Source organism: Ammodytes marinus (genome assembly GCF_949987685.1).
Source record: "Ammodytes marinus genome assembly, chromosome: 17".
NCBI classification, from domain to species: domain Eukaryota; kingdom Metazoa; phylum Chordata; class Actinopteri; order Uranoscopiformes; family Ammodytidae; genus Ammodytes; species Ammodytes marinus.
Genome location: NC_137221.1, coordinates 4,635,756 through 4,651,394, shown reverse-complemented (window position 1 = coordinate 4,651,394; position 15,639 = coordinate 4,635,756). Strand labels below are relative to the sequence as shown.

At 40.3% G+C, this 15,639-nt stretch overlaps 1 protein-coding gene across 1 annotated transcript; it reads right to left on the bottom strand.

Annotated features, from left to right (window-relative positions):
- Positions 1–1,675: 1,675 nt before the first annotated feature.
- Positions 1,676–15,639, bottom strand: LOC307263992 (polyhomeotic-like protein 1; the record flags this gene model as incomplete). Its single annotated transcript, XM_080045307.1, has 15 exons — positions 1,676–2,470; positions 3,345–3,567; positions 3,885–4,122; positions 5,900–5,987; positions 7,400–7,490; positions 7,879–8,051; positions 8,315–8,450; positions 8,818–9,304; positions 9,641–10,076; positions 10,486–10,561; positions 11,006–11,170; positions 11,654–11,779; positions 12,478–12,549; positions 13,641–13,751; positions 15,517–15,639. 15 exons carry the CDS (start codon positions 15,637–15,639, stop codon positions 2,319–2,321), a joined length of 2,697 nt encoding a protein of 898 aa, XP_079901433.1. The 3' UTR covers positions 1,676–2,318.

Genomic DNA, 15,639 nt, shown 5'->3' with positions numbered 1-15,639 from the left:
ATAAAAAAAAAAGTGCTACTTTTTTTTGAGAGAACGACGATTGAACGAACAAAAAGTCAGACATTTTTTTTACACAAGTATTCAAAGCAAAACTACAATGATTTGACTAAGAAATTGTGGCTTAGGCCTACATACATCACTTGTAAATGCAGCAGATGCTTTTGATTTTGTTTTTTCACAAGAGAAACCTGCTGATAAAAAAAAAAAAATTCCTCTAAAATCCTGGAGCGACTATGACACATACACACACAGCTGTCAAAGATTATACTAACCTTTTTGAAAAGAGAATACTGTAATAGCCACAATAAAGCCAAAGATAGCTAACGACTAAAAAGGTAAATACTGTTGGTAGTTACAACGCTAATGTGACAAAACAAAGCCTACATGAGGAAGACGGCAAAAGTTTTCTTAATCAAGGTATAGCTACTATTCAGTCAAGGCAACAGATGTCATTGCTTGAAATTACATTTGTAAAAAAGTAAGCACTAATATATAAAATAAGGAATGATATGAAAAAGCAGTTAGAAAAAACAAGACATTCCTTATCTAAACCTATCGTAGAGACTAGTGAGAAAGGCCACACAAGGTTCACAGAGAGAATATGAGAGAAAACTCCTACGGTAAAAAGCTTAAACAAGGCAAATCCAGCAAAACAAAATGTGCATTTAAATATAAAGGCAACTTTTTTACACTTATTACAGAATAGTTTAAAGGTTCTCTCATACACACACACACACATTCGTTAAGATGTTTTTTTTCATACATCCTAAACATAGGTCCACATGTGGTTGCCGGCGTAGCTTCGTTTATGAATGCAGCTTAAAAATACTTCAAAATAACAGCGTATCGTCACATTTTTGCTGCTTTTTCCTTTAAATTCTTCATGTTTCAGCATTATTTTGAAAATTTGTGTCAATTTACAAAATCAAGCCCAAGAAGTTACCCTTCACTCATACACATATACTTGTTTAGGTGAACGTGAAATCGCCCAACAGAACAAAATAGCCACATATTTTACAGATAATAGACCTTAGATTAGAGTCGAAATGAAGTCAAAATACTTTAAAAGGCTGGATTTCTTAACAGATACTGAGTGAAAATTTCTTAGGGTGAAAAAAATTTAAAAAATCCTGCAGTGGTGTCTGAGCGTAAAATAAACTTGAAAACGATACGCAATATCAGTTTTTTTCGTGAATTATGAAAATGCTTTTTAAACCTTAAAAGATTTGGGTTTTAGTTTGGACCCCGGTGCAGCCAGTACCCTGTGCTCCAACTCTACCCTGTACATTGTAGATTAGGCAATTATAGCCAAAATAAAAGTGCCAAAAATCATACTTACTGTTAGAAAATGCTTTAGGTAAAGATAGTTTTACATTCAAGACACAGAAGTAAGAAATAATCAAGTATTTAAGTTAAACATGTCATGCAAAAAAAATAATAATAATTACCCGACTCAAATATTTTTTTGTCTTGATAGCATACCCAAGATTTGGGTAGTTTTTTCAAATTAAAATCCATGTGTTTCTTTGCTGTATTTGTGTACTCATTTTAAATAGGTAATAGTAAGCTAAAAAATGATTAAAAAAAAAGTTTTTGTTAAGATAAGAAACAATTTGTTCTCAAGGATAGGAAAAAAAAAATCCTCAATTTATTTTGAAGCCAAAAAAAGTGGGAAAAACTTTTAAAAATACTTTTCCTGTACAATATGATACAATGTATGTATAGTAGCGTGTTCTGTTGAACTAGAGTGCAACAACTTATTGAAACCAGATTAGCCTGTGGAAAGGAAATCTCCATTTGTACTAATCGTAATACTTAACATGTGAAATTAATGTGGACTCAGGAGTTTGGGGTAAATGCCCAGGGCTTGACTTTGAATGGGGTGGATTCATTGAAACACTGATATCCAGGCTGCGTTCCAATCGCCATACTTTCTGCTATTTAGTACGGTAGAGATTTAGGATGTTCCAATTCTTGTGGTCAATTTGGTTTGGTTAAAAAACCCGGATGTCTACTAGATCCGGCTGAGATTTTTAGTGTTGAAAACAGCATCCTATTTGGGCCGATTCTGACCCACAATCCACCTCGCACCGGAAGTGAAATCACAACGACAGGGAGTCTCTGTATGAAAACGACCGGGGATGAGACGGATATAAAAGCAAGAGGCAAGATCAAGGCGCAATGTTATGATGAAATAAATAAGTAAAAAGTATGTCCCAAGTGTAGCTTACTGCATCCTAACTAGATTCTTTTTATGGTCAGATGTAGTATGTAGAATAGAAAAAAAATAAAGGAGTATGCGAATTTGGAACGCAGGGCTAGTCTCTGAGAGAGTTAATATGGGCGCAGATCTTGAGGGCTGGACCTAGCTTGATGTTCATAGTGGACATGAGATGTTCCTCTTTTAGCAGTAGTAAGGCCTGTCCGTCAATCTCCTGTGACAGGAACTGGGAAGCGATATCCTCACAACCTGCAAAGAGTAGGGGGTAGAGGAGTAAAAAATATTATTATCTCAACATCAATTTTTTTTTTCAATACTCTGAAACATAAATCAGACTTCTAAAGCACTTACATCAACTAAACTTTCCATAATCATTTCGTAGCACTACTCTGAAGGTTATGACAGAAGGATTTGTTCACATGTCTTCAATTGTCTGATTTGTGATATATTTTCTTCTTAAAAACATAACAGCAATGTGTTTTTAAGCCCTATATAGTATTTATTTACTTATAAAATTATAATAATAAAAAAAGGCTGTATCCAAAAATATGTTCTGTAAAAACTTTGGTGGACACTAAAATGTTTATCCAACATCTAGATTATTGGTTTTCAAAGAGATGCACGTTTACACATAATTATTTAGATATTACTACATTTGCATATTTATTCAACATTTCTGAAAAAAAATCATAATACAGAAATAATTGTTCTAATATAAGTAATCAACTGCCATTCAAGTTTCATGACGATATCAAGAAGTAATCCATAGCTGCATACATTTTAAAATAATTTGGCTTTAATGACTTGCAAAATATGGACTTAAAGCTGGGGTATATGATTTCTGATTGGTCAAAGTTAACATGAGCTGTACACGTTGACCAATCAGAGCGAGGCTCCGATTCTCTGTTCTTATTGGCTGTTGGGACTGTCCATTCACTTTGGCACGACTTTGTTGGTGTAGAGCGTGTCAGGGAGGGACCGTAGGGGAGGGACCAAAGAGAACAAGTGGAGCGGTTGAGGTATTTGGATTCAAATCTCTATCCCAACTGCTATTTTCTCCCCAAATCCTCCACCCCAGCTTCAACATATGCAATCATCGTCTGTAAACTAAAAATCTCCCCACCTTGCAGAGATGAAATGAACTGTGTCACTTCCTCCACGCTCCACTGGTTGGCGTTGTCAGGCAGACAGCTGGGGGCGGGGTTAGCTGTCTCCGTGGTGACAGTTGTCGGAGGGGGAGGGGACTGTTGGCAGGAAGCAGAGGAGGCCGGAGACAGAGACATGGGGTCGTCTTCATCTTCATCAACACTGGAGTCTTCCTCCGAATGACTGGACTCTGAACGGAACTATAGAACAGGCACGCAGGGGGATGTGTTAGTGCTGGTTTGAATGTGTGTGTGTGAGTGTGTGTGTGTGTTTGTGTGTCAGAGGCGGCAGGATGTGTGTGTGTGTGTGTGTGTGTGTGTGTGTGTGTGTGTGTGTGTGTGTGTGTGTGTGTGTGTGTGTGTGTGTGTGTGTGTGTGTGTTGTGTGTGTGTTTGACTGGACTCTGACAGTACGTGGATCATGAGAAATTATCACTGATTTTAACAAAAAGTTATTTTTCCTCAGAATCGCTGGTTTAAATTTTCCATAATCTACAAAAATCCCCTTAACATCCTCACCTTGACAGGTAGCGGTCTGCCTGCGATCTTGGCACTGGCTATCTCAGAGCTGGTTCTTCGTGGAACCCTCCTCCTGGCTGTCACCCCTCCCCCCTCCTCCTCGGAGTGGGATATGTGCTCCAGGGCTTTCCCCCCCTCCTCTTCAGAGTTAGACATGTGATCCATGGTTTGGTTCTCGTGGGGAGAGTTGTCGGGACTGTCCCGCAGTAGGAAGTGCTGGCGGAAGCTGGCGTTGTACCTGGGGAACCAATACATACTGCATCGTAGACACAGAGTGACATATACGGTACTGAAGCCAAAACCAGCAACACACAACAGGTTGTTTTGTTTTTTTATCTCTTTGCACCATTACAATCCATATACACATTCGGGACGGGACCGATTCAAAATTGATATCGGGTCAGATAAGGCTGCTAACTACTTATTGGATATCAGACTGACAACTCTGATCCAATTTCATAGTCTGTTTTTAATTTGTTTTAATTATTATTATTTTAACTGAGAAAGAAAATTTAAGTCCTTAGCTAAGTGATCACAAGGGAAAAATTATTTAGCAATTAAAAAGTTGAGTTGTGATGTTCCTCTATATTCAAAACCGCTCAAAGCAGTTCAGATGAACCTGTATGCATTTTTTTTTATATATTTTTTTCTCTTTTAAATTAGAATAGCCGTTTTGCTTAAGCCTTCCTAACCTTACACATTACTTCACCACCAGCAAATAAATGTATAATAAATATGATATTGGACAGTATCTGTATCAAATAATATCCAAAACCCAGATATCAGAATCGGATGGCACTGGAACATATTGGATCAGTGCATCTGTAATACACATGTAATGGGCAAAGAGACAAATGCAAAGCAGAAGCACAACATGTCAAATCATATGCTGAGTGCTGACAGCATATTACTGATTCAAACAATACAGACAGCGCATTGTTTACATATAGGGGAACATATGACATAATAAATACAACATACTTTTATTTATATGGAGCAAAATTAAGGCGAGACAGAGCAGGCAAAAGGAAAATTGTTTTTTCAAGCACTCGTCAATTTTGTGTATTTTGATTCCAAATAATTTCTTCTTTCATACTAGTATTTAAATTAAAGGACCAAAATGTACATTTAGGTGTTTATTTGACTTAACCTTGTCTGTTTGCGTCTGTATATTTATCCTATATTAACATCATTAACGCCCATTATCTCAACATAAGTTTTTTTCTCTCCAGAAATCTCAACTTCTAAAGCACTTACATCAACTAATAATTCTAAGCACAATTCTGAAGGTTATTACAGATGAATTTGGTCATATGTTGATTTTTGATACATTTTCTTCTTGTAAAACATGCAGAAAATGAATTTAAGAGACGCAAATTAACACATAATAAAGTAAGATATTGAAAAATTTTTATTTTTATTAGAAAATTCCTGAAATGAATTATTTCTATAAGATAAGATGTTTACGCTATTCACCTGCAGTGTCTCGCCTTAACAGAACTAACTGGATTGGACAGGACTACAATCTGACATGAAAACAGACGTAAGTTTTCAAACAGAAAACAAACATGCTGTGAAATATACCGCTGAAGCCACCTGAGAATTCACACGCTGATTTCACAAAGAAAATCTCTATTGCCATAATTAGTTTGTTTTATTTTATCATTTTTTAAAGGAGCTACGAGGAACTTTTAAATATTTCTGAAACAGTCCTATGTTTCCTCTGATGATCATAAATGACATGTAACAGCAAATGAGACCATCAGTGGAAAGAATGCTATTTTTATATATTTTTTCTTAATGCCTTTGTCATGGGTACACTCACCCAGGAACAACAGCTGGCGTAGTAAAAACACTACTGCTTATGTCCAAAGGGGTTTCAAGAATGAACACAAATGGAAAGTTCCTCGTAGCACCTTTAAAAATGTGAGAAATATTTCGGTAACCCAGTGAGGTTATTTTTCTAAGATGGCCGCCGCAGTATATCTTAGGTTTCATGCATGTTGTCTAAATACCTCTTGGCACAGGTCATGGAGCAGAAGCGCTTGGTGCCTCTGAACTGGGCGGCAGGAGCAAAGTTTTTACAGTACTCACACTTCAGCACTGAGGAGGAAACAGAGAAGACGGGAAATAATATTATAACAAAGATGTGTGATAAATAGATGTGATGTTACATTAAAGATGGAGTCAGTGATTCTGGAGAACGCTAATTGTCAAAATCACTTGTTGTCAAAATCGGTGAATATCTCCTCGCGATCCGCTACCTGTCCGTTATGTGTTTGCGGTGATTAAAAATCTGGTTTTAATACACAGACTCGGCTCTGTAAACTGGTGTGTAAACAAAGGGTATTGTAACAAAAAGGGGCCCATCATAGCTAGAAACATAGCTGTTTAAAGAGCCTAGGCTGTGTATTAACACACAATTTATTTTCAGCACACGCACGCACGCACGCACGCACGCACGCACGCACGCACGCACGCACGCACGCACGCACGCACGCACGCACGCACGCACGCACGCACGCACGCACGCACGCACGCACGCACGCACGCACGCACGCACGCACGCACGCACGCACGCACGCACGCACGCACGCACGCACGCACGCACGCACGCACGCACGCACGCACGCACGCACGCACGCACACACACACACACACACACACACACACACACACACACACACACACACACACACACACACACACACACACACACACACACACACACACACACACACACACACACACACACACACACACACACACACACACACACACACACACACACACACACACACACACACACACACACAGTACTGACAGGTAGTCAAGCATGAGGAGAGATTCACCGATTTTGACAAGAAGTAATGTTGACAACAAGCACTCTACAGAATCACTGACTCCACCTTTAAAAAGAAATCCATACAAACACACAGCACTGCAGTTTAAAGCTCTGGTTTCTTTCTTATTCTAACGACACTGAGGACAGACTGTTGATGTGTCACTGTGTTGTTGGGAGTCAGAGAGGGACAGGTTGTAATTAAAACCTCTGTGCGTTCCTGTGGTGTGGCCCGGGGCAAACCAGGTCATTTAGTTGCACAGTGTAAAATCCCGCCCTCTCTGTCCATGCTAAATTTATTATATTTAGAAAAGTTAAAGGTGCATTATGTAACTTTGGGTGTGTCAGAAAAGTGAAAATTGTTCAAGGTATATTCTCATAACTGAATAAACAAACTTTCCTCACAGGAAAATGTGATCCCTGGAACACTGAAGTTAGAAAGTTACTGTTTCTCACTGGAGTTGTTTACAGCAGCAGGGCCCACAGTTTGGTTTATAAACATATTATATTCTTTATTTTAGTTCCCGGTGCTTCAACATAATTTAGTTTTGATTAATGTTGATGGACTTATTCAATGCTAAGAATACCATGAAGAGAAAATATATTTGTAAATCAAACAAGCTTTTTTCTACCTTAAAACATGTCTGAAAGGCCGCAGAAGTTTGTCCGTTACCTGTTGCTGTAGTAACAGTCTCTGATTGGTTGGTTTCCGGACTGTCGTTAGTTAAATCCTCACCAGTCGAGTCCTTTACCGAGCCACAGACCTGTCAATCAAACAAACACAAACAGTCAAATACCAACGTCATGTGATATTACAACAAACTCACACACACACTCTATACTCCATAAAGCTGGTTGGAGCCCACAAACAAATATTATAAAATCAAAACAACATACACAGACACAGGCACAAACACACCTGTTTTTGCCTAAAAAGTTTCTTTATTAATACCATTTCTAGTGTGCACAAGAAATGACAACTGTTTTAAATTACCTTATTAAATATGTACACCAGGGCCCATAGTAAAACATATATAATACAAATATCACCACATCATACATCCCACTGTTTTGTCATGTACCACATCACTTAATAAAAAAAATATAAAAATAGAAGAGTATTAAAAAAAACTACAAATCCCATGTACTCACAGGGAAAGGCTCGGCCCCTTCCTGGATGACGAAGCCCTCTATGAGGTGTGTGAGGACGTTTGGTTTGACCACGGCTTGGGGCGGAGGGGCCCTCTCCCCCGGCCCACACACCCCACGAGACACACACATCATCGGGGAGGGAGAGGGGGACGCAGGAGGGGGGGCACCACAACCTGGGGAGGAGAACAAGTTAATAGTGTTAAGAAAAGTGAAGAAATTTCTGTTTCCTTTACTTTTTTCTGTAATTTTTTTATTTTTATTTTAACTTTAATTTGAATTAATCTTGTTGAATTATTATTATTTTTCTTGATGTATTTTCTTTGTTTTTACTATTTCATGAATGCAATTTTAAATGTCTAATCTTGATGTTTTTTGTGCATTTTTTGTGCTACACAAATACATTTTACTATTATTAATATTCATATGAAGTTGATACCTGCTTCGACGGGATTGGACGATACGGCCGGGGCGAGGTCTCTGATTGGCTGGAGCCGTGGAGGGGAGGGGCCATCTTCATCATTGGCTGATTTGGAGTCGGACTTTCTCTTGAGTGAGCCGGTCAACTGCTTTCCCTACGAGAAAAACATTTTTAACAGGGTTTATGTGCCTTTTTTTATTCTTGTTCTTTTTGTATTTGAGAGTTAGTATTGTATCTGCCTTGACTGGAAAACACTTTGGGTCAACTTCTGTTGTTTTTAAATGTGCTGCATAGATCAAGTGACTTGAGTTAAAAAACAATGAAAACAACACAACCTTGTTATGTTGGTAATGTTAGTATGAAATCAAATTGCGGTAATCGGCAGTGTGTGTGTGTGTCTTTGCGTGTGTGCATACATACAGATCAAAATTGGAACAAGTAACTGTATTAAACAAGAATAAAAAATGTCATCTTTACCCCTCATATGCTATTAAATCAAATTGCGGTAATAATCAGCTGACCTGTGTTGCCTGACTTCCTGCTGCTTCCCCATTGGTCGATGCTTTCCTCTGCTCCTCTGTCCCCATAGCAACAGAGACGTTACCGCGAGACATGGCGTTCGTAGGCGACGTCACATTAGTAGCAGTTGACTGTGACTGTGACATCCCCATGGTTCCATTCTGACTCTGTCCTGAGCTCTGATTGGTCCGTGGATGCACTTGAGACACCTGGGCCAATGGGAGGGCTTCCTGCATTTTAAGTCCCACCCCTCGGCCCACCATCCCGCCCTCTCTAGAGGCTATGGAGGCCACCATAGTGAGCAGGCTGGATGAGCTGTTTAGGACGTCCTGACCGCAGTGTGTGTTGCCCCGGGCCAGAGTCAGAGCCTGGGTGTTTCCTAGAGCGCTCTGCCGGGCGCCGACTATCTGTACGGGGATGTGGGGCGTCTGGGGGGGCTGGGAGGAGCTGTTGGAGGGAGGAGGGGCCGGCAGGATGGGTGGAGGGTTCCTGGAAGGGTGGAAATAGGTTTAGTCACGATATGATATTAGATCGATTCATTGAACAACAATACATTATTTGACGACATCACAAAGTCTTGATTCAGGGGCCTGCTATCGATATTGAAGAAGATATCATATGTCCGTTTAACAGAACTAAAATATGATTTTACCATTTCAGATATTTACATGGAAAAACATTCTATTCTCACACACAGACGTGCAGAGAGATTGTCAATAAAAAGGTATAGGCTATTATAAGACGGCAATACGCATCGATATGGTTCGATATTACGCCCAATTAATCAATACATCCATATATTTCAAAGTACCGTTAAACCCTTACCTAGAAGGCAGCTGCAGCGGTAACCGTAGCCCCTGTAGAGTTTTGGGTTGGATAGGAACGGGCCCGTTGCTATGGGCGTGGCCTAGCTTCTCGTTGCCTAGGGAGCTCTTCTGTAGCGGCTGCACCACCAGCGTCTGAGCGTTGCCCGCCGGTTTGATGGTTGCCGTGCTGACAGCGTAACCATGGGGCTGGGACGCAGACGTTAACACTAGTGTGTGTGGGACGCTGGTTCCCGTGGTGATAGTGCGGGTTCCGTGCAGCAGCAGTTGGGAGAGAGGGATGGATGAAGAGGTAGAGGAGGAGGAGGAAGGGTGGGCTTTCAGGTTGGTGGGTTGAGGGTACGTGGGGATTTTGATGTGCGCAGACTGGGGCTGGTTTGGTTTATTGGGGGACTGGGAGTGTAACTGGTGGGATGGGTGGACAAGGGAGTAGGCAGCTGGAAAAATACACAGAAAAAAATATATTTGTTACATAAGCTTACATTTAAACATGTATTTAAGCTACAGTGAGTAATATCGGAATATTTAGCAGCATGTAATGGTGAGATTCTAGATGTCAACGCTCCCTTGCTAACCCCTCAAGTTTTTTATAACATTTAAACGTGGATTTATTAAACTTTCCACAACTTGGTATTCTAGTGGTTAATGAGCCACTGATCCATAATTAATATGATTAGGCAGCGGAAAAAAGGATAGAAAAAAAAGACAGACAATTAATAATTATGACATTTAAAACATGTGTTTAAGCTACAGCGTGTAATATCGGAATATTTAGCGTCATGTTATGGTGAGGTTCTAGATGTCAGCGCTCCCTTGCTAACCCATTCCAGTGTTCAGCCGTCCTACCTGAGTCGCTCCTGTCCGGGGCTTCAGTCTTCACACCTTTGGGTCCGGACACGCCCCGCATGGCCAGATTCTGAGCCTGGATACACAGCAGGGGTATTTCTCATTAATTAACCACTCTTTAAATATTATTTATTTGGTTTATGTATGAGATGTGAAAAACAAATTGGTACTCCTTTAGATTCTAGTGGCATTTTTTTGATGGCTTGTCACTTTTTTTTGTACTATATTTTGTTATAATTTCATATCACATGACCACAATCCACTGCATACCGGAAGTTATGTCACATGGACTGAGCCTCCAATTGAAAACAACCAGCGATGAGACAGATATATAAGCAAGAGGCAAGTTCAAGGTGCCATGTTATGATGAAATAAACAAGTAATAGTATTGCCCTATTGTAGCATACTGCATACTAACTGCATACTTTTTATGATCAGCTGTAGTATGTAGAATAAGTAAAAATAAAGAGTATGCGATTTGGAACGCGGCCACATAGTTAGAATTCTGGAGAACACAAACCTGGTCGTTATCTGATTGGCCGCCGGCAGAGGAAGTGGGTGTGACCTCTTGTTGCTGTTGCTGAGTCTGTGGTTGCTGTGTGACGGTTGCCACGGCCGCGGTTGCCGTGTTACTGGGCATAAAGATGAGCTGAGAGGAGATGGGGGCTCTGAGGGAACGGTTGAGCTGCAACACAGAGAAACACACACAAACTAAGCAAGGCAAGGCAAGGCAAGTTTATTTATGTAGCACAATTCAGACACAAGGCCATTCAAAGTGCTTTACAAGTATGTGTTAAATTATGATGATAAAATTACAGTAAATATACTTTGTAAACTATCTGCAGGCTCTGCAAAATGTAAACAAATCCTCCCCCTCTGGAACTGCATAGAGCACCTTTAAGCTAAAATACTTAAACATGGCTGCAAATTGAATTTCTATTATCTATGAATAACTAACAAGAAAATATAAAAGTTCTAATTTTTTTCTTACCCCTTTTGAACGATATTAATCAAGTTTGCTTTACTGTATTTGCTAAGAATCCCATATGGTTTTTTTTCTTTTATTACTCTTAAGTTTTATTTTACATTTGTATTATTTTAACATGTTTCGAACCAATTGAGCCAAAAAAAAAATGTATTAAAAATTCTTAAGTTATCTTGAACTCACCCTGAAGTACATCTGTCCCTGCCCGGCCCCCGCTCCACTCAGCAGCACCGATTGGCTGATTGTGGACGTTGCCGAGGCGACAGGACGGCTGTTGGTCGTAGAGCCCGATCCGGACGTTACACTGGCCTGAAAACATATGTGAGTGACTTATATGGGTAGAATTTATATCATTCTGTTTACGCATTATTTAAAAATGACTCAGAGGAACTTGCAGTTTGTGTTAAATCTAGCAGCCCAAAAGCGGTAGTGTTTTACTATGTTCCTGGGTGAGCGTATACCCATGACAAAGGCTTCAAGAAAAACTATATAGAAATAGTAATAGTTCATGTAATTTATGATCAGAGGAAAAATTAGACTTGTTTCAGAAATATTTAAAAGTTCCTCGTAGCTACTTTTAAAATGTTTTAAAAAAGATTATTTGTACTAGAAAAAGATTCTCAATAGAAAACCAAGTTGAGGAAAGTTTAATAAATAAATGTTTAAATTGTTTCTGCTACTTTCAAAAGATAGGCAAGTAAGGAGAAGAATAGATTATTTATTTGGCTTCTCAATGACAGAGGGATCTCAATGACAGAGGGAAGGCAGCCATTGTGTCATAACCACAGTAACCGTACGTATAATAACATATAATACGTACAGCATAATAATATAATAACATATATACGCACAGCATAATAATATAATAACATATATACGTACAGCATAATAATATAATAACATGTATACGTACAGCATAATAATATAATAACATATATACGTACAGCATAATAATATAATAACATATATACGTACAGCATAATAATATAATAACATATGATACGTACAGCTGTGGTGCTGGTTGTCTGAGAGGAGCTGCTGCTGGAAGGACTGGACTGACGACTGGCTGCCAGAGTCGCCTGGAGGGAGAGGGGGAAATATAGAGGTTTAGGTTTCAATCCAAAACTTAAAGGTGCAGTCAGTGATTCTGCTTGTTGTCAAAATCAGTGAATATCTCCTCACATTACGCTACCTGTACGTACTGGTAAAAAAAATCCAGGTTGCGTTCCGAATCGCATACTCTTTCTTTTTTCTATTCTACATACTACATCCGACGATAAAAATAATCTAGTTAGGATGCAGTAGGCATACTATTGGGACATACTTTACTCTCTTATTTCATCATAACATTGCGCCTTGATCTTGTCTCTTGCTTTTATATCCGTCGCATCCCCGTTTGTTTTCATATGGAGGCTTCGTCGATGTGACGTCACTTCACGTGCGCACTGGATTGTGGGTCAGAATTGCCCAAATAGGATGCAGTTTTCAACACTAACAATCTTGGCCGCATGAAGTAGGACATCCGGGTACTTCTAACCATCCTAAATCTGGCCACAGGAATCGGGACATCCTAAATCTTCTTTCTACATACTATATAGTAGAAAGTATGCGATTCGGAACGCAAACCCAGTGTTAGTACACAGCCTTGGCTCTGTGAACGGACATGTTGCTAGCTATAGTGGGCCCCATTGTTTACATAGCAGTTTACAGAGTCTAAGCTGCGTATTAAAACTGGTTTATTTTCTTTTTGGACAAGTAGTGGATCTTGCCCAAAAATATAGATATTCACAGATTTTGACAAAGTGATTTTGTCGACAAGCATTCTACAGAATAAATTCTTCTATTCAATTTTAAACAGCATCATGCTTGGATCAATCTTAAAAGTATGTGTATTATTTGGATTCTTTATTTACTTTTAAATAGATATTTTTTTAAATCGTTCGGAATAAAGATTGGTTTCATTCATTCATTCACACACACACACACACACACACACACACACACACACACACACACACACACACACACACACACACACACACACACACACACACACACACACACACACACACACACACACACACACACACACACACACACACACACACACACACACACACACACACACACACACACACACACACACACACACACACACACACCCCTTTACCTGTTGCACTGCGGCCAGGTTTTGCAGCTGTGCGTTGTTGATCTGTTGTTGGAGCATCAGCTGTTGGAAGTATTGCGCTGCGTTGGGCTGACGCTGTAACGCCTGCAGAGCCTAGAGGGACCAACAACATAAACACTGTGGTAGTCAACGAGACGGGAAGGAGATAAGGGAGATTTAGGGTTGAACATACACACAAGGCATTCCTACCATGCCTAAGCTCTATTGACGGCTAAAGGCCCAAGCTCTATTGACGGCTAAAGTCTAGTGTTTTCTCCCAGTACTCCTGCTCCATACACTTCCTTGGCCCTGGCCCGGTTGTGAAAGGTGTGCTTGGGCATTGTACAGATGCTAGAGCTGCAACGATTAATCGACAAATCGATTATTAAAATAATCTACAACTTTTTTTGATAATCGATTAATCGTTTTGAGTAATTTTTTAATAAAAAATGTCCAAATTCTCTGATTTTAGCTTCTCAAATGTGAATATTTTCTGGTTTCTTTAATCCTATTTTGACAGTAAACTGAAATATCTGTGTTTTGGACATAACAAAACATTTGAGGACGTCAACATGGGCTTTGGAAAATGTATCTCAATTTTTCACCATTTTCTGACATTTTACGGACCAAAACACGAATCGATTAATAATCAATTAATCGAGAAAATAATCTACAGATTAATCGATTATCAAAATAATCGTTAGTTTCAGCCCTATAATGTACAAGCATGTGCATAGACTGCAGTCCTGACGTCAGTTTATATCAGACTGTTCCCCTCGACTCAATACATCCATGCACACAATGGACATTTAAAATAAATGTAGCGGAAATGTTCGCGTTGGTCTGATGTGGAAGTGGAATGTTTGATGCAAAAATGGCCAGATTAAAATATTCAAAAACAAACCGATACAAATACGCTCCACATCCCAAACCCATGACCTGGTGACATACAAGCAAGAATCAATACTGCCTAGAACTTTTCCATAATATTCTAGTACTTATTTTAGATGCACCTGTCATGCCTTGTGCCTAAAAAACTGAAGACATTGTAGAAGAAGAAACAGCAGAAACATTAGTGAGTAAAAGACGTGAAGTGGAGAGAGTCTTAACTGATGTACGCCCAGAGGCCCACACAGTGATAACTCTAGTGTTGACAGCGTGTGGCGTGTTGTGAGTGTGTGTGTGCGTGTGTGTGTGTGTGTGTGTGTGGGGGGCGTGTTGTGAGAGTGTGTGTGTGTGTGTGTGTGGCGTGTTGTGAGAGTGTGTGTGTGTGGGGCGTGTTGTGAGAGAGAGTGTGTGTGTGTGTGTGTGTGTGTGTGTGGGGCGTGTTGTGAGAGTGTGTGTGTGTGGCGTGTTGTGAGAGAGAGTGTGTGTGTGTGTGTGTGGCGTGTTGTGAGAGTGTGTGTGTGTGTGTGTGTGTGTGTGTGTGGGGCGTGTTGTGAGAGTGTGTGTGTGTGTGTGTGTGTGTGTGTGTGTGTGGGGCGTGTTGTGAGAGTGTGTGTGTGTGTGTGTGTGTGTGTGTGTGTGTGGCGTGTTGTGAGAGAGTGTGTGTGTGTGTGTGTGTGTGTGTGTGTGGTGTTGTGAGAGAGAGTGTGTGTGTGTGTGTGTGTCGTGTTGTGAGAGAGAGTGTGTGTGTGTGTGTGTGTGTGTGTGTCGTGTTGTGAGAGAGAGTGTGTGTGTGTGTGTGTGTGTCGTGTTGTGAGAGAGAGTGTGTGTGTGTGTGTGTGTGTGTGTGAGAGAGAGTGTGTGTGTGTGTAGCGCTGTGACAAAGACAGACGGCTGTGTACCGTGACACACGCCTGAGAAGAATGACACAGAGCCTCCATCAGACAGGCAACGACTCAGTCTCTCTCTCTCTCTCTCTCACAGAGACACCTACCTGCACGGCTTGTCTTTCATACAGAGACATGGAGTTCATGGGAGAGGGGCGGGAGCTTGTTCCAGACGCAGCGCTGCCATTGGTCGAGGCTCCCGGCTGGGTCTGCTCTCCATCCGTCTCCAT